Source organism: Ursus maritimus, unplaced genomic scaffold (assembly GCF_017311325.1).
Source record: "Ursus maritimus isolate PB19 unplaced genomic scaffold, ASM1731132v1 scaffold_16, whole genome shotgun sequence".
Classification (NCBI taxonomy): domain Eukaryota; kingdom Metazoa; phylum Chordata; class Mammalia; order Carnivora; family Ursidae; genus Ursus; species Ursus maritimus.
Window position 1 is genome coordinate 50,116,170 of NW_024424008.1, and position 20,000 is coordinate 50,136,169.

A 20,000-nucleotide genomic window follows, 5' to 3' on the forward strand; every position below is an offset into this window, starting at 1 on the left:
GCTGCCCTGAAATTGCTCGGTAATTGTGCCACCTCCTCCGCTCTGCTTTCCTGCGGTCTTTCTGAATTACCCTCCGAGCAGTAGGTGGCCCGGCACCGCGCCAGGGAGGACAGAGTTCTGTTACCAGAGGGGAAGCCCGGAAATATCTTTTCAGGGACTCTGTATCCTCCCCTCCATCCTCACAGCCACGGTGCGGAGAAGCACGCAGACTGGGAGCACACGGCTCCGTGCATGTTCCCAGCACCCAGGGCAAGCAGACCCGGAGCAGGGAACACGACATTACAGCCCCCCAGAGGACCTCTGCGTGCCCCTTCCGGTCACCCCCCACCCCCACCAGAGTGACAACGGTCCTGATGTCAGAGTAGAGTCACCTCTTTTTACAGGTTATATAAGTGGAGTGACACCAGTCATCTGGCTTCTTTTACTCAACGTTATTTTGAATTTGTGACTTTCATCCATACTGTTGCGTGCGGTTATAGATCATTGCCCGTCACTCTGCACGGGCTTCAGCTGTGTGTGTATACAGAATGGTTTCATCCAGTTTGTCACCCGTGGATAAGCATGTGGGTAGATTTCAGGTTGGAGCTGTTACATACGGTGCCGCCGTGCACGTCTCCGCACGTGTTTCCTGGTGCTCGTGTGCACGTGTGCCTGTTGGGTGTGTACACACGAGAGGAACCGCTGAGCCTCGGGCTCTGCACGTGTCCAGCTGAGAATGCACGGCCATCATTAGGTGGTTGTGCCAGTTTTCCAATCAGCAGTTTAGCTGTGCTGTCTGCCCCTCTCCGCTGTCCCCCGACTACACACACGCACGCACACGTGCACACGCACGCACATCCTAAGTTCCTCTCCGTTCTGGACGCCTGCTGTGCCTTCTCACAGCTCACCCCTCGGCCCAGGCTGACCCCTGCCGTGGCGTGCCCTTCGTCCTTTGTCACACGCTGACTGCAGCAGATGCTGACTAGCTGTTCGCTTCTCTGTCTCCCGCCCTGGTCCGTGGGGCCCCGTGAGGACAGGGGCAGCATCTTTTCATCTCTGGGTCCAGCTGCCAGACACTGTGCCTGACACATCACTGTCACTAAATACATGTTTGATGAATGAATTACTCGCAGCCTGGCAATTGTAAAGCCTTAGACATTGGGCAAGTTTCCCTTGGTAAATTGAGGGGAGAGGGTACTCATTCCCAAGCTCGGCTTTGTGCAGTCGTCTCCTCCTCCGACAATGAAACCTTTCAAAGGAGCCCGGCCTCCCCATTAACTCAGGCTTCAGGAGCCTCCAGTCAGCTGGCTGGGGACCTCTCTCCCAGGCCCCAGAACAGAGCTCCTGGTGCCTAGGCCCTGCTGGAGACCCCGGGGCCCTCCCTGCCTCTCTCCATGTCCTCTCTCCTGGGGCGAGTCCCCATGGGACAGTGTCCCACGAGGGGTCGGTGTGCTCACGTGATGAGAACCGCAGTTCAGCCACTTTGTGGGGCAGGGACTACCTCAGTGAGGGACCCAGGGACCTGACCACCACATGCGACTGTGTGATACTGTCGCTTTGCACAAATATATTCCAAATTCCAAACAACCGCACTGCAAATTCACTTACGGAGGAGCTGGAGGAGTGAGGGCTGGGGGTGAAGACGCATGCACGTATGTGACGGTGCAAAACCGCGGATTTGAGTGTGAGCTCAGAGGCCACGCATGTGAGTCTTGATGTGTGCATATGAACTTGAACGTATGAATGTGCGTGTGTGGAACCCTCACAATAGCTGGAAACTGCATCTGGGGAAGGCTCCCCGAAGTGACGGCCCGCGGGCAGCCATTGCGCACAGCTGCATTGAGGCCCATCAGAAACGTCACCAAACATGTTCATACATTCTCTCAGATTATCAAAATATTGCCACTTTATTGTCAGAAATTCCATAAATATATAAAGGAATAGAGAGGAAAGCAAAAATTACTTGCACTCATTCCCTAAAGAGAAACACTGGCGATGTTTTGGTATATGGCCTTCCAGTCTTTGATCTGTACATATATTATGGGGTTTTTTTAATAAAATGAAAATGGAATTTCACATAATGTCATGTAATCTGTGTTTCTCACATGATGTATGTAGGCACTTTCCCACACCGCCAAGCACTCTTTTCAAACATGATCGTGAATGCCTGTATGTATATAATCCATTTAACCAGTACCCTCGTTCTGTATTAATCTATTTTCAAGTGTTCAACATTATAAATAATACTGCATCGAACATTCTTCATAAAAGTCTTCATGCCCATGTTTTATTATTTCCTGAGGGTAAATTTCCATAGGATCTCCTGAGGCACAAAGAGTATGGCTAGTCTTAAGATATGCGTACATGTTGATAAATTACCCCTCAGAAAGTTGGAACCAAGTTATGCTTCCACCAGCATTATAAGTACATTCTTATTTCACGTGACCATGCTAATCCAAAGTATGATACATGTTTCATTTTTGCCGGTTGGATTTGAAAAAAGGTGTCCTGTTTTAGGTATATTCCTTTGATCACTGGTTAAGTTGATTATTGTTATGTGTTTGTTGGCTGGTTTTTTTTTTTCATCTTTGGGTAATTATCAATTCATGGCCTTTATCCATCTTTCATTTGGGTGGTTTGTGGTTTTTTCTCATTGATCTGTGAGTGCTCTTTACATATAAGAAGAATAACTATCTTTCAATCATACTGATAACAGTTATTTGCCAGTTCATTGCTTGCCTTTTGATACTATTTTTGGTGTGCCATAGGTTTTGTTTTATGTAATTCAAATTTATGAATCATTTCCATTTATGATTTTTGCCTTCATTTTTGTGATTGGAAAGACAATAATTGTCATAGTCTTGCCTTTTTCTTTTTAAGCTTCGATCCACTGGGACTTTTATTTGGGAGGATGGTTATGTGTTTTTAAAAATGATTTCAGGAGATTCTTGGGGAGTCCAGGTTAAAAGGAAGACCTCGGGATCTGGATGTGATGCTAACATCTTCAAAGGGAAGCCAAACCTTTCCTGCCCCGTGCAGACACAAATGTACACTCGAGTAGACACTGACACGCAAGCAGGTACACTCAGCTTCTCCACGCGTGTGCACATACACGTCTCGATCCTCACAGACGAGTGAGCCAGGAGATGAACACGCCCCGGTGTACAAAGGACTCACCCACCCCTTGCTTCATTTGTGCCTCTCTGTAATCACACAGGGTTGACAGAGCTGTCTTGCTTTCTTAGTTTACAGGATAGAAAACTGAGGTCCCAGGACCCTTGACAGAGAAAGGCGTATGACCTCTGGGTCAGACACTTAGCAAGAAGGGGCAGATGGGTGTTGAAGCCACTACACCCGCCTACCTCACGCACAGACAGGAGCTACAGATATACACACCGTCTCCTGGTGCTGCAGCCTGAGAACGCTTCCCAACGACCAGGGCTCTGGGGGGTTCTGCACCTGTCTGCAGCAGGGACCTTGGGAGTCAAGGCCAAGTCTCCATGCGGGAGGCGGGAGGAGTTGGCCAGGGAGCTCTGTGTGTATTGAGGGGATGCCCGTGTCCCCTCCCTAACACTTGCCTGCAGATGGCCTGGGGCCAGAAAGGATGTTTTCTCCTGTTAGAAGTTATTGGGCCCCTCAGTCCTCCCATGGGGCACAGAGAATGTCCCTCTGTGACGCCGTATCTGTCTGCAGGTCTGTCCCCCGGCCTGTGCGTGAAGGCATCTCCACGTCCATGTGCCTGTGAGCGTGTGCACGTGAGCGTGTGTGTGCAAGATCCCGTGACTGCAGAGATAACTAATTATTAGCTCCCTCTGGCCTCAGGGCCCCCCATCTGTTCCGGGGGCTGCTCCCCCTCCCTAGACTTCTGCCCTGATTTCAAAGAGGCCCTAGTGCTGTCCTCCTTTCCCTTCCCCGCGGCTGACCAAAAAATAAAATAAAATGAAAGTCCGCCCCATCCCGCCTGGACCAGGGAAGGGGCTGACAGGAGGTCTGCAAACTAGCGCTTATCAAAAGCTCCTTCTCAAATTCATTTCAATATCTGAGCCTCTGGTTTCCAAGGCAACATAATCTTTTCATCAAAGCAACTGGTAAAACCACTGGGATCTGATATTGTTTTGTTGGCAACTTGTCAAAACTGTCATTTGGTTAAAAAAATTTTTTATAGATTTATATAACCTACAAATATATAGGGCGATCTATACCACTAATAATCATTAATAAAGTGGTGCCCAGTGAAGCTCTCAGAGCTCCCTCTCCCACCCCTCCCTCCCCCGGACGGTTTGCTCCCGCGGAATGAAGGAGTGGTAATTAGACGGCAGGGCTGGCACAGGCTGGGGGAGCCTGTCTACAACCCTAATAAGGCAAATGCGATCATTTCGCTTCTTCCCAGAGACTCCCTTTCCTCGGGGTCTTCCTGGGACCCTCCTTCCTCCGTTCTCCCTTCTCCCTTCTCCTGACTCCCTCCATCACTCCCACGACACACTCACATTCCCTGGCCTGGAGCTGCAATTGCCAGCGTCTGGATCAGGCAAAGAGGTAAACTGAGGCTGGCCCAGCAGCACGCCAGAGCAGGCCCATGAGCCCCCAGGGCCAAGCCCAGTATAAACTCTGCTCACTGTGGCTCCTAAACCAGAAAGGGCAAGTGAAGCGGGATCCTCCCTTCTCTTCCCACCGCCCACCCCCCATCTGCGCCACCCCCTACTCTGAGCCCGGGTCCCAAGGAAGGTTGGGGTTGGAGACTGGAGGCCCAGAAGCTGGGTTCTTAGCACTCCTTTGCTTCTCTCCTGCAGGCCCCCAGCGAGTATGAGACGAGTCCAGAGCAGCTCTTCTACCGGATCGCGCACCTAAACCGCGGGCAGCAGTACCTCCTGTGGGTGGCTGCCGTCACCTCCGCTGGCCGGGGCAACAGCAGCGAGAAGGTCACCATTGAGCCTGCGGGCAAGGGTGAGCAGCCCGGGCCGGAGCGGGAGAAGCCACCAGAAGCCCCCTTCTAGAATTCCGGTTCTCCCCAAATAGGGGCTATCTCCCTCCACCCTCTCCGTGACCTGGCGGTGAGGAGCTGGCGGCCACCCGCCTCCCTCCTGCATCCGCCAAGACTGGGCCTCTGCTGCCCCCTGACTCCCAGAAAGCCTCACAACAGGCTCCGGGCGGCACAGCGACCCAGACGGACGGTCCCCCATCCAAATTCTGCTCCGAGGTTGAAAGAAGGGGCATTAGCCCCACTCCCAGCTCACAGCAGAGCCTTTGTCCCAAGGCTCAGCATCTCCGGAGGGTGTGGTGGCAGGGGACACTGCTTCCCCAGAGCAGAAAGCCGCAAAGGGGCCCCCTTCATTTCAAAGCCTGGACACCAAGGGCGCAGGTGGTGCCCCTGACTGTTGATTCATTCGATCAACGCACAGTCACAGAGGGCGCGGCGAGGCAGCGGCTGTGGGCTGGGTGCTGTGCGCAGGGGGGAATGAGACCATGTGTGTTCTTAGGCAATGCGCCACCGAATCCCTGGCCTGGGCAGAGGGGTGCCGTGGGGGCATATGCACGCCCCCTTTACAGGCAACGACAGTCCTCAGGCCCCAACCCAACAGCAAAGAGGCAGCCGTGCACCGCTGCTCGTCTGCCCTCTGTGCCAACCACAGGGCCAGCCACAGGGCATGGCATTTCGCCACCTCCCGCCCGGAACTCCAGGTCCTCGACCTTGACTCAAAGGCCCCCTTCTTCCCGGGCCCGCCTCCTCCCACAGCCACCTGTCTAGCCCTGGGGCCCAAGGACCAGGGCCTGGGTGTCCTGGCAGAGGGCTGGCCCCTTCCCCCGTGGGGAGCCCACAGGACACATCCCCGGAGGGCTCTGTGCTTCCCAGAACACATCCACACATCTGCCTCTGTCCTTACAGCAGCCGGGGGGGGAGGGGGGGGCCGACGCTGCTCACACTCATACACGCTCACACACGCACTCACATCCTGACACACCGAGAGACTGAGGGAACTAACCGCAGCCACATGGAGGCACCAGGTCTGGAACTCTGAAGTGCTTGGTCGCTTGGTTAACTGAACACCTGTAGCTCAGCCCAGAGATCTGTGAGGCGCCCGGCACGGTCACCTTCTCGAAGCACCCTGGACATCTTTGCCTGCCTTGCTTTCCACGGTGCGGCTTGTGCATGCTGGTCCTCGGAGCGTGCTCCTGCCACCCCTGGGGACGTTCCTGTCTCCACCGTGCCCCTAGGTTGCTGCCCCCTCTCTGACCATCTTCATGCCCGCTCTGGCGACCTCAGTCACTGGGCAGCCCCACGTCCGCGTCTGCAGCCCAGCCACTTCTCTCCCGCTCTAGAACTTGTATGTCCGACTGCTTTCTAGCCACCCCACGTGGGTGACCTCAGGGTCAGTGTGAGGCTAGGGAGCCCCGTCTCTCCTGCCTACCCCGCTCCCCCCGCTTCCTGCTTCCCCCCCGCTCCTGTGTCCTTGTCTCAGTGAGGGCACCATCACCCAGCGGCATCATGTGGTCATCCTCATCTCCCCCCCCGTCTCTTCCTCAAAGCCAGTCAGACCCCGAGTCCTGGTGGTTCTTCCCTGAGCCCCTGACCTCCTACCCACTGACATACGTCACCTCCAGCCTGCTCTCTGACCACCATCGCACCGCTGATCTGCGTCCTCCATCAGACTACCCGCTGCCGGCAGCCAGGCTCTGTCCACAGCTCTACTGTGAATGTATCACTACTTACTTGTAAGCCTCCAGTGGCCCTCGTGACCTCAAGAGGAAGCCCATCCTCCTTGTTCTGCCGATGGAGCCCTCCATGCTTCTGCTCCTGCTCACCTTCCGTCCTCCTGCACTCACCCTGGGCTTTGGTCACCCCAGAGTATTTGCAGACCCTCCCACTTTCCATGTGATTCAGGCCTCCAGGCCTCTACTCAGTGCTGTAGCCTCTTCTCGCTCTGCCTTTCCTTCCCTGCAAAGTGAATTCCTTCTTAGCCTTCAAGATTCAGGGGCGCCTGGGTGGCCCAGTCTGTTAAACACCCAACTCTTGACTTCAGCTCAGGTCTTGATCTCAGGGTCCTTCGTGAACTCAAGCTCCACCTTGCACTCCATGCTGGGTGTGGAGCCTACTTTAAAAAAAAGATCCAAGTCAAAGCTCCTAATTCCAGAAGCCTCCCCAGCCATCACCTCCATCACCATTGAACTGGCAGAGTGATTCCTCCTCCTTTGTGTTCCCACGGTGACTTGTACCTACCCCTACCATAGTATTCTCACCCTGTCATGATGCTTTTTAAGTATCTGTCTCCCCCTCGGACGATGAGCAACCCGAGGACAGGGAAAAGATCGTGTTCGTTCTGTGGTCCTCAGAGCCCCTCTGATACGTGGCCCATAACAGGTATTGGATCAGTATTTGTTGAACCAGTGACCCCCATCTGAAAGTGTCTGCACCCACTCCTGCCCCCAAGCCCAAGGTGGAGGCCAGGTAGGAGATGGGGGGCTAGAATTGTAAATTTGGAGAGCCCCAGGAAAGTCAGGCCGGTACGGGGTTGAGGGTAGAGGTGGGGTGACCCTTATGCTCTCTTCCCTGCAGCCCCAGCCAAGATCATCTCATTTGGAGGCACTGTGACAACCCCCTGGATGAAAGATGTCCGACTGCCTTGCAATTCGGTGGGCGATCCAGCCCCTGCTGTGAAGTGGACCAAGGACAGGTGTGCGCGGGACCCCAGAGAGATGGGGGACCCTAGGGAGGGGTGTAGTAGAAGAGCCAGGAAGAAAGGAACCGGGTGTCCCTCCCTTCCAGCTGACCAGAAGCCCTGCCGGGCACATGGCTCCTGCTCTCCCATGCAGGCCTGGCCTCCCTGTCTCCCCTCTGTTGGCTGCCAAGGATCTCCCTTCCCTGGGTGCTTGAAGAGGCCAGGGGGACCCAAGAAGCACTGGGTAGAACCCCAGGAGTCCCGGGGCCCCCCAGCCAGCCTCCTTCTACTCCCAGCCATGTTTGCCTACAGTCCTGGGAGAGCCCCTAGGGGGAGGGGGTGCTTACCATACCCATCTCTGCCCCCCCCCCACCCCTGCAGTGAAGACTCGGCCATCCCTGTGTCCATGGACGGGCACCGGCTCATCCACACCAATGGCACGCTGCTGCTGCGCGCTGTGAAGGCTGAGGACTCGGGCTACTACACCTGCACGGCCACCAACACCGGGGGCTTCGACACCATCATCGTCAACCTTCTGGTGCAAGGTAAGGCCCTGGAAGGCGGGCTCCCCGCCCCCGCCTCCCCAGCCACCCGGGGGCAGACCCTTAGTGGAACAGTGGTGCCACGTGGAAGAGGCAGGGGGATGGAAGAATGAGCAGGAGCTGGGGGAGCACCAAGGGGGCCAGATGCCAGGCCTGGGCCCTTAGTTGCAGCTGGGATAGCCCATGCTCCCAGCAGCAGGTGTTAACCCTTTATAGTGAGGGCTGATGGCTTTCCCCTCACAGTTCCCCCGGACCAGCCTCGCCTCACTGTCTCTAAAACTTCTGCTTCGTCCATCACCCTGACCTGGATTCCAGGTGACAATGGGGGCAGCTCCATCCGAGGTGAGAGGGGTCTGGATGAGGAGGGGGAAAGGGGAGGAAATTCTGGGCCCAGGAGCCGGGCAAGGGCCTTACCCAATCCCACCCCTTGTCCCCCTAAAGCCCCAGAAGTGATGAGTGAGGGGCAATTCGGACCACAAGGAAGTCACCCAAGTGCCACAGACAGTTACCAGCCTAGGTATCTGGGTTTTAGAAGGCCCACCCCAACCGCGGCTGGTGAGCTGTGCGAACCGGAAGAAATCTGTTTTCTTCTCTCGGCCTCAGTTTCCAAATCCGTAACAGTGGACACATGTACTAGATAGTGCTTCTCAGCCATGAATATGCACATGGATCCCCAGGGGATCTTAAAGAAGGCGGATTCTGATTAGGGAGGTCTGGGGTGGGGGCTGACAAACTCCCAAGTGATCTAATCCTGCTGACAGGGGACCACCCCGGGGAGAAGCAGGCTCTAAAATACTATCCCTTTTAAGCCTCAAAGCTCTGTTTTCTGCTCCCCTCCCCACCTTGGCTGCTAAAGAGAGAGCAGAAAAACTCGTTGCAGCTTTGTGTCCAAACTGCCTCTGCCCCCCCCCATCACTCTGGCCTCACTCTGCCCCTGCGGGGACCCCAGCCCCACGCCACCTGTTGGGGTGTCCCAGGCCCCGGCCTGCCCGCCCTGAGCCAGGCAACCCTCCCGGGCAGGCTTCGTGCTGCAGTACTCGGTAGACAACAGCGAGGAGTGGAAGGACGTGTTCATCAGCTCAGGCGAGCGGTCCTTCAAGCTGGACAGCCTCAAGTGTGGCACGTGGTACAAGGTAAAGCTGGCAGCCAAGAACAGCGTGGGCTCCGGGCGCATCAGCGAGATCATCGAGGCCAAGACCCACGGGCGGGGTGAGGCCTAGCGATGACCCCACTGGGGAGAGACAGGCCCGGGACGTGGGGATGGAGGGTGGCTGGGCTGAGGAAGGAGGGCGCAGGGGAGCGGAGACTGAAGGGAGAGACTCAGACAAGTTCCCATCGCTATAGATAACCCTGACCAATCACAGTAGGAGAAACAGGCCCCACCTCCCTGGCAGCTTCTTCCTTCTTCCCATATCTTTTACTGTGCTGAGGCCTTCTTTCGTCGTCCTTCCCTCTTCTCCCCCCTCCTCTGTCCCCTGGGGCATCCCTACTCGCATCTGTGCCAACCACTGCTCCCAGGAGCCACTGCAGCCCCGGCTGGCCCCAGGGACTCCCTCCCGGCGCTGATGAATGAAGCCTCCTCCTCTCAATCTCTAACCTCGCTCTCTCCCTGTGGCCCCCCAGAGCCCTCCTTCAGCAAAGACCAGCACCTGTTCACCCACATCAACTCCACGCATGCTCGGCTTAACCTGCAGGGCTGGAACAACGGGGGCTGCCCGATCACAGCCATCGTGCTGGAGTACCGGCCCAAGGGCACCTGGGCCTGGCAGGGGCTGCGGGCCAACAGCTCCGGGGAGGTGTTTCTGACCGAGCTGCGCGAGGCCACGTGGTACGAGCTGCGCATGCGGGCTTGCAACAGCGCTGGCTGCGGCAACGAGACTGCCCAGTTCGCCACCCTGGACTATGACGGCAGTGAGTCGGAGAGGGCGGGAGGGGCCTCATGGGGGCCACAGCGAGGTGTCCCCAGGGAAGCTGGCAGAGAGGTGGATGCATAGAGGACAGACAAATCGAAAAACAGACAGGACTATCATCGAGGAAAAGGCTGGAGACAGGGAAGGAGCAAGCAAAGGGGGCAGCAGAGTGGTAGGCGGCAGGCCAGTGGTCAGGTGCACCAGTGGCCATACGGACTGATAGCCAGGCAAACACATCGCCCTGAGATAGAGGGTCTTTTGAAGGTGCAGTCCTTGCTCTCCGCTGCTTCGGAGAGCTGGAGACTATAATGTAGAGGGATAGCTGAGGCCCCGCCCCCTTAGCCCCTCTGCTAATATGGTGCATTAGCCAGAATGGGATAGCCTGGGCTATAGGAGCAGATAAACACTGAAAGCTACAGGGCTTAATCCAGTAAAGATTTGCTTCTCGCTCTTGTAACATCTTGTGAGGGTTGGCTGGCCACCATCTTTCAGCTATGCTATCTTGAACGTGTAGCCTCCAAGGTCACCAAGAAGAGAGAGATAGAAAAGCCACCCCAGTCTTCACTGCCTGGGCCACTTCTGTTCTCACTCTGTTGTCCAGAACTCGTTCTTTGGCTCTAACCTAACTGCCAGGAAGTCTGGAAGGGATAGGTGAGCACGCGGATATTTGGTGAGCACTCACAGGGCACTTCCTACACACGCACATGCGTGCACACACATACACGCACATGCGTGTGCACACTCGCACATGCATGCACATGTGCACACGCGCTGAAGGCACATTGAGGGCTGAATTCATAGAGACCAGTTGTCACAAGGTAAAGTCAGTCTACCTGTGTGTTAAGGAAACAGAATAAAAGTGGTATCAGAAGGGGATGGGCTCCAACAAGGGTTTCATGGAGGAGACGGCTGTTCTGCAAGGCTTTGAAACAGGCACAGATCAGGCTTTGCAGAGGGCTGTGTCAGCAGAACTTACTGCCTCCGTGCAGGCACCCAAGGTTAGCAGATCTCACCCATGGGCAGGGGAGCGGGGAGAAAATGCAGGGCATTGAGTGGCCTGGTCCCCATCTGGGGACAAGACCTCGGGATCCCACTGCTCTGCTTCTCTCTATGATTCTCACCACCCCTACCCCACTTCACGAGCTGGATGGCAGAACCGAAGCTCATCAGTCCGCCCTCTAGAAATGAACACGGAACTCCAACAGGCAGGAGACAGTCTCTGAGAGACCTCGGGATAATTCTAAAATAGGCTCACGAAGTCATCAGTATCATAATGCCGTGTAAAAACTGCATGACTGTTCATGGCTGTCCTGATGTGACCAGAATCTGGGGGAATAGAGGGAGAGGGTTGGGGCTCTGTGCCAGGAAGTGGAGGTCAGAATGAAAGCAAGGGCAGCAAGAGAGGCTCAAAGGCTCCCTCACCCAGGGGACTCTGCCCAGACCCTACTCATAAGGGACATCTGACTCCCTCCTTCACCCCATCAGGTACCATCCCCCCCATCAAGTCTGCGCAAGGTGAGGGGGATGACGTGAAGAAGCTGTTCACCATCGGCTGCCCGGTCATCCTGGCCACTCTGGGGGTAGCACTGCTCTTCATCGTTCGCAAGAAGAGGAAGGAGAAGCGACTGAAGCGTCTCCGAGGTAGCCGAGCTTCCTATGGGCTTCCCGGGGAGGGAGTGCTGACCCTCGACCTCGTGGGCCACCTTTCATTGGCTGATGGGCACCATCTGGACAAGAGAAAGTGCCTGTGTCCCATTGAAGGGAGAGCTGCTACTCCAACCTTCTGAAACTTTAGCTCTCACTGCTTCCTCCTCTGTGCCCCCAAGATTTTGTGCCTGACCTAACCAGGGCTGAATTTTAGAGGTACACTCTGGTAAAGCCATACTGGTTAAAATAGTTATACATTTCCATGTTAGTTGATAAATAGGTGTTGCTCTCTTCCACCCTGGAGGCTCCTTGTCTCTCACAGGATCCCTGAGATTCTTCTAGAAACTGGCCACTAAAGCATAGACCTGCAAGTGATCCCTAGGACCTTGCTCAGTTTTGACTGTATGGCTTCCATGACATGTCAGATGTTAAATATTTTGAATATCCCTCTCCCATTCTGCGATACCATAGACGGGCATGAACGGGTCTGCTTTACCTTGATTTTCCCAGGGACTGGTACAGTGTCTGGTACCTAGTAGTTGCTTAACAGATGTTCATTCACTCATTTGGAAAACATTTACTTAATATCTGCTGTATGTAGATACAGCCAGACATTGGAGATATAAACATGAATGAAGAAGGAACAGTCCATAGTCTTATGGAATATAGTCTAGTCCTCATAGAATTCACGGTTTAATGTGAGAATCCAGGGCACAGTAGTAGCACAGAATAGGGAATTACTAACACTTGCTAGCGTGTTTAGGAGTTGGGTGGATGGATGGATGATTGGACGGATGGTTGGATGATTAATTGGATGGTTGGATGGAAAGATGTATAGAGGGAAGGATAGTTGGATGGATAGTTAAATGAAAGGTTTGATGGTTGGGTGGTTGAATGGATAGGTGGTTGGCTGGATAGAAAGATGGAGAAGTGATGGATGGATGATTAGATAGTTGGATGGGTTGATGGTTGAATGGATTAATGGTTGGATCAATGGGTAGGTGGATGGATGCATACATATTTGAATGGATGGATAATAGATGATTGTGTGAATGGGTAGATGGGTGGATAGTTGAATGGATACTTGGATGGATGGATGGATGGATGGATGGATAATAAGATGAACAGATGGTTGTATGGTTTTATGGACATATGGACAGACGGTTGGATGAATGGTTGAATAGATGAATCAATATTGGATGGATGGATGGATGGATGGATAGTTGAATGGATGGATGAGGATGAATGACTGGATGGGTGGGTGGAAAAATGAATAGATTGACAGATGAATGGATCAATGATGGATGGCTGGATGGGTGAGTGAGTTCATGGTTGGATATATACATGCAGCTAGATTCATTCTGACAGATCATTCTCATGATTCTCATTCTCATCGGAGGTCTAATAGGGTTAAACAGGTCCTTTGTTTCTCTCTCTCTCTCTCTCTCTCTCTCTCTCTCTGTCAATTCCTAACCTGAGATCCTGATCCTATGCTCTCTGGTGACAAGGCAGGGACCCCCAAATTTATCCATGGACTTTTTGGGGACAGGTACCCAAGAGGAAGAAATAAAACCTCTTGGTTGATAGTCATCTGGGGATGCCCATTGACCACCTCTACTTCATCCTCCACTCTTTTCTCTTCCCAGCAGATAACTGAGGATAGACCCTCCACTGGTACCCATTCCCAGCCTGCTATGATGTCTTGTTTAATTAGAGTCAATTCAGGAAACAGATGGAGCACTTTATATACCCTCTCCTCTGGGAAGGACCTCCCTATTAGATAAAAAATCTGAGTAAAGGAAAACAGACCTGAGCCAAATCTTACGTCAGGAGCAGTCAGACCTTATCCTATGTTAGACTATTTTAGAGGTCCTATCATTTCTCCCCCTTCTTCCCGGGAGACCAGCCATGGTCCCAATGTAGGGAATTCTCCCACCTTGCTCCCCAGCCTCTTCTAGTTCTCATCCCGCTCAGACTCCATCCTCATCCCGTCCTTCTCTGTACTGTTTTGCAGATGCAAAGAGTCTGGCAGAAATGTTGATAAGGTAGGTGTCACATTGCTGTTTCCTCCCCTACAGAGGACAGGCTTCTAAGACCTCACTGCCCTGCAAACCCTCCCCCCCCCAGCCCCTTATGGCTGCTGAGTCACCCACCTCCAGCCCTTCTCCCCACAGCAAGAACAACCGAAGTTTTGACACCCCTGTGAAGGGGCCTCCCCAGGGCCCGAGGCTACACATTGACATCCCCAGGGTCCAGCTGCTCATCGAGGACAAGGAGGGCATCAAGCAGCTGGGTGAGTGACAGGGCCACAGCCCACCAAGGGCAGCCACCAGCCCCCACAGCAGTGCCCAGGGTTCTAGCAGCGGCCCCATTCACCACTCAGCACCCTCAGAACTCACTGAAGCTTCTCTTGACGGCTGGGTTTCCTCCTCTGTCTCACAGAAAGAATTACTCTGTCCTTTCTGCGTCTCCACATTGGATAAAGACAAAAAGAAATTTGGAAAGTCCAAAGAGAAGGACTCGTACTCATTGTCCTTCTTCCCCCAGGAGATGACAAAGCCACCATCCCCGTGACGGACGCTGAGTTCAGCCAAGCAGTCAACCCACAGAGTTTCTGCACTGGTGTCTCCTTGCACCACCCGGCCCTCATCCAGAGCACGGGACCCCTCATCGACATGTCTGATATCCGGCCAGGCACCAGTATGCCTCATCCCCAGGGAGACACACCTGCTCCCAAAAAGGGTGACCTGGGTGCAGCGTGAGGCGCAGGTGGAAAGAGACAGGGGGCGGGGCTCAGCGCAGCATGGAAGAACGGAAAGAGCACTGGAGTTAGAGTCTCCAGACCTTGACTGAAGACTTCCTAGCTGTGACCTTGAGTATATTGCTAACTTTACCTCTCCGGGCTTCCGTGTCCCTATCTAGACGTTTTGAGAGGGTTGGGAGTCCTCGCTCTCCAGGCGCCTTCTGCCTCTAACACTGGGACTCTGGGTATAAGGATAGAAGACATTAGGGGCTGTAGGGAGTGAACGGACAGGAGGCAGCAGGAGAGGGGGTGACATTCCTCCCCAAGCAGAAGGGAAAGAAGGGGTGGGTGGGGAGGACCAGGATGCCCCGCCCCCAAAGCTCCCACACCTCACCACTGTTGCTCTTTTCCCGTGGGGCCAGCTATGTGGTCAGGATCCCCCAGGGAGCTTCTGTGGCTGCCTGTGCCTCCTCCCTTGCTCCCCACTGCCCTTCTGGAACGTGCCAGCTGCCCGAGGCTGAGTGCCCTCAGGGGAGGCGGTGCTAGCGCTTGCTTCCTCTGTGCAGATCCCGTATCCAGGAAGAATGTGAAGTCAGCCCACAGCACCCGGAACCGGTACTCGAGCCAGTGGACTCTCACCAAGTGCCAGGCCTCCACACCCGCCCGCACCCTCACCTCGGACTGGCGCACCGTGGGGTCCCAGCATGGTGTCACCGTCACGGAGAGTGACAGCTACAGTGCCAGCCTCTCCCAGGACACAGGTGAGCCCAGGGCCCGGCCCGCGTCCTGCTCTCTCTCCTCCAGTTCCCCCACCATCCAGCTCCCCCTTCCCCTTTCCCAACTTCCACCCACCAGCTCGCGGGGTCCAAGGCACAAGTCAGTGTCACTCCCAGCTGGCCACTGGCTTACTCTGTGGCCGGCACAAACACGCTTGACCTTGCTGAGCTCTCCTTCGTCAAGGATTTCATTCTCCTCTCCCAAAAGATGTCAGAGAAAATGGTACACATGATGTTTGTTGGAGAAATCGCTGAGGGTTCCAGGGGGCGGGTGCTTGTTTTTAAGACCCCACTTCCTCACCCAAAGCTGCCTTCCCAGGAGGAGAGTCGGGTCTTCTGAGATGACTGCCAGGCTCAAGGGTAGGGCAACGGCTCCGTCTGGTCTCATTTGTGAATGAGGCTCCCTTCTCCCCACGACCCCCCTCGTTTCTTCTTAACTCTGGGCCCTCCGTCCCTCCAGACAAAGGACGGAACAGCATGGTGTCCACGGAGAGCGCCTCGTCCACCTACGAGGAGCTGGCCCGGGCCTATGAGCACGCCAAGCTGGAGGAGCAGCTGCAGCACGCCAAGTTCGAGATCACCGAGTGCTTCATCTCGGACAGCTCCTCCGACCAGATGACCACAGGCACCAACGAGAACGCCGACAGCATGACCTCCATGAGCACGCCCTCGGAGCCCGGCATCTGCCGCTTCACCGCCTCCCCGCCCAAGCCCCAGGATGCCGACCGAGGCAAGAACGTGGCTGTGCCCATTCCGCACCGGGCCAGCAAGAGTGAGTGCTCGGCCCGCCTCCCCCGCTGCACCCCCCCACCCCACCCCCACCCCCGGCGTCCTCAGCCCGGCCCTGCTCCTTGGCAGTGTGGGCAGTGCAGAGCAAGTACTCGGGAGAATCCGGATCAGGGTCTGCACCCTGGCTCAGCCTCTTAAGACATCCATGGCCTTGGGAAGTCAGTCAGCCCCTCTGACCTCCATTTTCTCAGTGGCAAACTGCACATGACGGCGTATCCTCCGCGCTGTCGTCGCGGACACTAGAAAGGCTGTACGTGCCTGGCGCGTAGCAGGTTCTCGGGACGTCGTGGTCATTCCCTTTACTCTGAAGCTATGTCAGTATGGAGAGAGCGCCTTTCGGGGCTCAGCTGCCCAGTGGCCACTGGTCTCCAGGCCATTCGAAATTGATCCGTGGGGGCCAAACCTCATGGTGAGCAGTGACCTCGTCTGACCGGGAGCAGTCTGGTGCCAGGAGCCTGGCCAGAGCGTGTGCCCATCAGGGTTGGTGGGGCAGCTGCAGGGTCATGGGAGGGCATGGGGACGGGGGTCCATCAGCAGACCCTGGGACCACACCATGCCATGTCTGGCCATGCAGGGTCTGGTCTGCCCGCTACTGGCCTCGCTTAGTGGCCGTGCCCATCAGGGCACTCAGGGTCATCTAGAGAAGAGCCCAGGGTAACAAAGTACAAGGACCTGGGAGATCAGCCGCCCTGAATGACGCCCCCGCCCCTTCTGGCTGGGTGAATTAGGGCAAATTATTTAATCTCTCTGAAGCTCAGTTTTCTCACCTGCCAACTGTGGGCCGGTATTAACCTATCCAGGGGGCTGCGGGGACCGAATGAGATCATGTACAGAAAGGTCCTGGCGCAATCAGCGGGTTAGAGGCACATTTACAGGTGAGGGTGCTCACAGAGCAGAGGGAGCAGGGCAGGACGGTCCCGGAAGCCTGTCATTATGGAGGCGGTTTAAGAAATCTGGAACATTCCGCCTGGGAAACAGGAGAGGGATGGGGAATCTCAGCTGACTTCAGACATGTGGCAGGCTGCCGTGGGAAAGCTGGTGGGGGTGGCAGGGGTGCTTGCTGTGCGGGTCCTCAGAAGGCCCAATCAGGCTCCCAGTGGGGAGTGACTCCCTCCTTGGGGCAAAGGAGACTTTTCTAACAGCCAGAGCTTTAGGAAGTCATTGTCTTCAGAACTGAGCTCTCCAGCGCTGAGGCTGAGCGGCCCCTACGGCGGTTCAGCAAGAAGTAGCAGTTTAGTGGGCAAGTACTGTACTTCAGGCCCTGGGTCAGGCGCTTTCCCCAGGTTATCTCGTTCCCCACTCCCAGTAATCCTGCGGATAAGGACACAGGCTCAGAGAGGTCAAGTAACTGATCCCTTATGGCCTCCTCATTGCCTAGCTTGTGGAGGGACTCCTAGGTCGGGTCAGGGAAAAGCCTGCAGAGGAGGGGGTGGGGTGACCCGGCAGGTGCCCAGAGGCCTCTGCCGCCAACGTTTCCTGCTTCTGTGATTCCAGGTGACTACTGTAACCTGCCCCTGTATGCCAAGTCGGAGGCCTTCTTCCGAAAGGCAGATGGCCGTGAGCCCTGTCCCGTGGTCCCACCCCGAGAGGCTTCCATCCGGAACCTGGCTCGAACCTACCACACCCAGGCTCGCCACCTGACCTTGGACCCTGCCAGCAAGCCCTTGGGCCTCCCGCACCCAGGGGCCCCTGCTGCCGCCTCCACAGCCACTTTACCTCAGAGGACTCTGGCCATGCCGGCACCCCCAGCCGGCCCGGCCCCGCCAGCTCCCGGCCCCACCCCTGCCGAGCCCCCGGCTGCCCCCAGTGCTGCCCCTCCGGCCCCCAGCACCGAGCCTCCGCGGGCCGGGGGCCCACACACCAAAATGGGGGGCTCCAGGGACTCGCTTCTCGAGATGAGCACATCAGGGGTAGGGAGATCTCAGAAGCAGGGGGCAGGGGCCTACTCCAAATCCTATACCCTGGTGTAGGGGGACAACGAGAAAGCAGCCCTACGCTCGGACCTGTCTGCACCTCCGGCCCTCACACACCAACTTGGCTGTTTTCCTGCATTATTTATATTAAACCGACAGACAAAAACCAACCAACAACGGAAACAAAACCCCCCAAGTCATGAACGCTTGTACATAGAACTCTTTTGTACAAATGAAACTATTTTCTTCTCCATGAAGCCAGGGCACAAAGAATTTGACAGTACAAAAACCCCCACCCCGACCCCACAAAGTAAGCGTGGAGAGATATATATACGTATATGGGGGGTAGGAGCACATCGACAAGCTATATATCTATATATTTCTCTCACCTTATTTTGAGACAGAGGCACAAAGACTCAGCAATTTTTCCCTCCTACTCACTCACCCTCCCTTCAATCTAGGTGGTTTTGACAACGACCAAAATCCCAACTCAGAGACACTGCATGCGATTTTACTGTTCCAAGAAAACCAGGAGTTGCTTCAATTTGCAGATGCTTATGTGTTAATACCTTTTTCTATGAAAAAAAACCCAGCGCCGTGTGCAATAAAGGTTATGTTTCTACGTGGTAGCTTTTTTCCCATCTGGCGAGGGCCAGTGGGGAGGGAGGGAGGAAGGAAAGGCCCCTATACCGGCCAGTCTATCTCTCGTGGAGAGACTTTGAGAAGTTCGGGCTTTAGCTCAGCAGGTTAAACTTTTTTAAAGGCTTTCAATTAGCCAACGTGCATCCTTGAGTACCTGTTCTGTTCTCAGATCTGTGCCCGCCCCTAGAGGGGGTCAGCTGTGTGAATTTGACCACGCTTCTGAACTCCTCTGGGTCAGTTTCTTTACCTATGAAATGAGGCAACCTTGCAGAGAGCTCTGGGGAGCCTGGTCTGGGGGCGGGGGAGGACAGGTGTCTGCTGGCTTCTCTCCTTCAGGAGAACCCAGTGTGGCCAGGGAAGCAAAGCCAGGCAAACCACAAGTGCGCACTTCTGTTATGGGAGGGGGAGGAAGAGAGTCTATATACCCTGGGGGTCAGGCCAGATCCTGAAGTTCTAGGCCATTAGGGTGAGGCAAGGCCAAAGAGGAGTGAGGTCATCAGAGGTTGGAGACGTGAAAGGGGCTCATGGAGGAGGGAAATGGAGCCCAGCAAGGAGAGTCCGGCCAGCAGACACTCCAGGCACTTGCCTGGTTTTAGAGGAGCTGGCAATCAGGCCGCCAGGTGGAAGGAAACGTGCACACGGGCAGGTGTGTGGAGGGGCGTATCTGATCAAAGGCACGGGAGGGTGAGTGGGCCGGGCCTCCACGGACGGGACGGGACGTGACGTGACGTGACGTGAAGTTGAAGGTTACAGTAGGGAGAGGAGAGGGAAAGACCCCAGGTCTCGGTCTCCCTCCCTCCACCATGGCCGAACCCCTGGCTGAAAAGAACGTATGCCTAAGAAGCACAAAGGGGGTTCAGTGCCCCAGGTCAAGGCCGAGTTGTGGGTCGGGAACCTGGAAGGAAGGTGAGTCTGGGACCTGCTGTCCTCCCAAAGCTGAGAGGAGGGAGCGCTGGAGAGGGAGGGGGGGTAGGGTCTGTGCAGGATGCAGGTGGGCTGTCCCCGTCCCTCTGGGCCACACCGAGACCCCACCTGAGAGGCACAACCTTTAATAGGAGCACTTTCCAAAAAGCTTCCTCACACGCTCGCTGAGCGCCCAGGGAATGCAGGATACAGAGGAACTGTGCCCAGGGAGTGTCTCCAGGACAAGGTAAGGCGGTAGGCACCCCGAGAGGGGAGGGGGCAGAGGCCTTGTGCTCCTTGGCACTCCTAGGCCCAAGGGGAAACTCCATCTCAGCCCCGGCGCCAAGAACCCAGCTGGAAGAGCCGGCTACCCGTGGGAACGAAGGAGGATAGTGAGAAGGGCCTGAATTCCAGACACCTGGTGACGGCCCGCTACGTTCCATCTGTGGGAGGACAGGACTCCTCCCAGGGCTGCGTGCGCCATCTGCAGGTCACCTCCCA

At 55.5% G+C, this 20,000-nt stretch overlaps 1 protein-coding gene across 1 annotated transcript in view; it reads left to right on the plus strand.

Annotated features, from left to right (window-relative positions):
* DSCAML1 (DS cell adhesion molecule like 1) overlaps positions 1 to 18,011 on the plus strand; it is a 317,264-nt gene extending 299,253 nt beyond the window's left edge. Inside the window, exons 19-31 of the mRNA XM_040631180.1 lie at positions 4,770 to 4,923; positions 7,532 to 7,649; positions 8,016 to 8,179; positions 8,420 to 8,518; positions 9,197 to 9,385; positions 9,800 to 10,087; positions 11,572 to 11,727; positions 13,748 to 13,778; positions 13,908 to 14,026; positions 14,281 to 14,433; positions 15,043 to 15,237; positions 15,713 to 16,024; positions 17,536 to 18,011. Coding sequence (XP_040487114.1) covers positions 4,770 to 4,923; positions 7,532 to 7,649; positions 8,016 to 8,179; positions 8,420 to 8,518; positions 9,197 to 9,385; positions 9,800 to 10,087; positions 11,572 to 11,727; positions 13,748 to 13,778; positions 13,908 to 14,026; positions 14,281 to 14,433; positions 15,043 to 15,237; positions 15,713 to 16,024; positions 17,536 to 18,011 — 2,454 coding nt within the window. The remainder of the gene's footprint in view (positions 1 to 4,769; positions 4,924 to 7,531; positions 7,650 to 8,015; positions 8,180 to 8,419; positions 8,519 to 9,196; positions 9,386 to 9,799; positions 10,088 to 11,571; positions 11,728 to 13,747; positions 13,779 to 13,907; positions 14,027 to 14,280; positions 14,434 to 15,042; positions 15,238 to 15,712; positions 16,025 to 17,535) is intronic.
* The last annotated feature ends 1,989 nt before the right edge of the window (positions 18,012 to 20,000 follow it).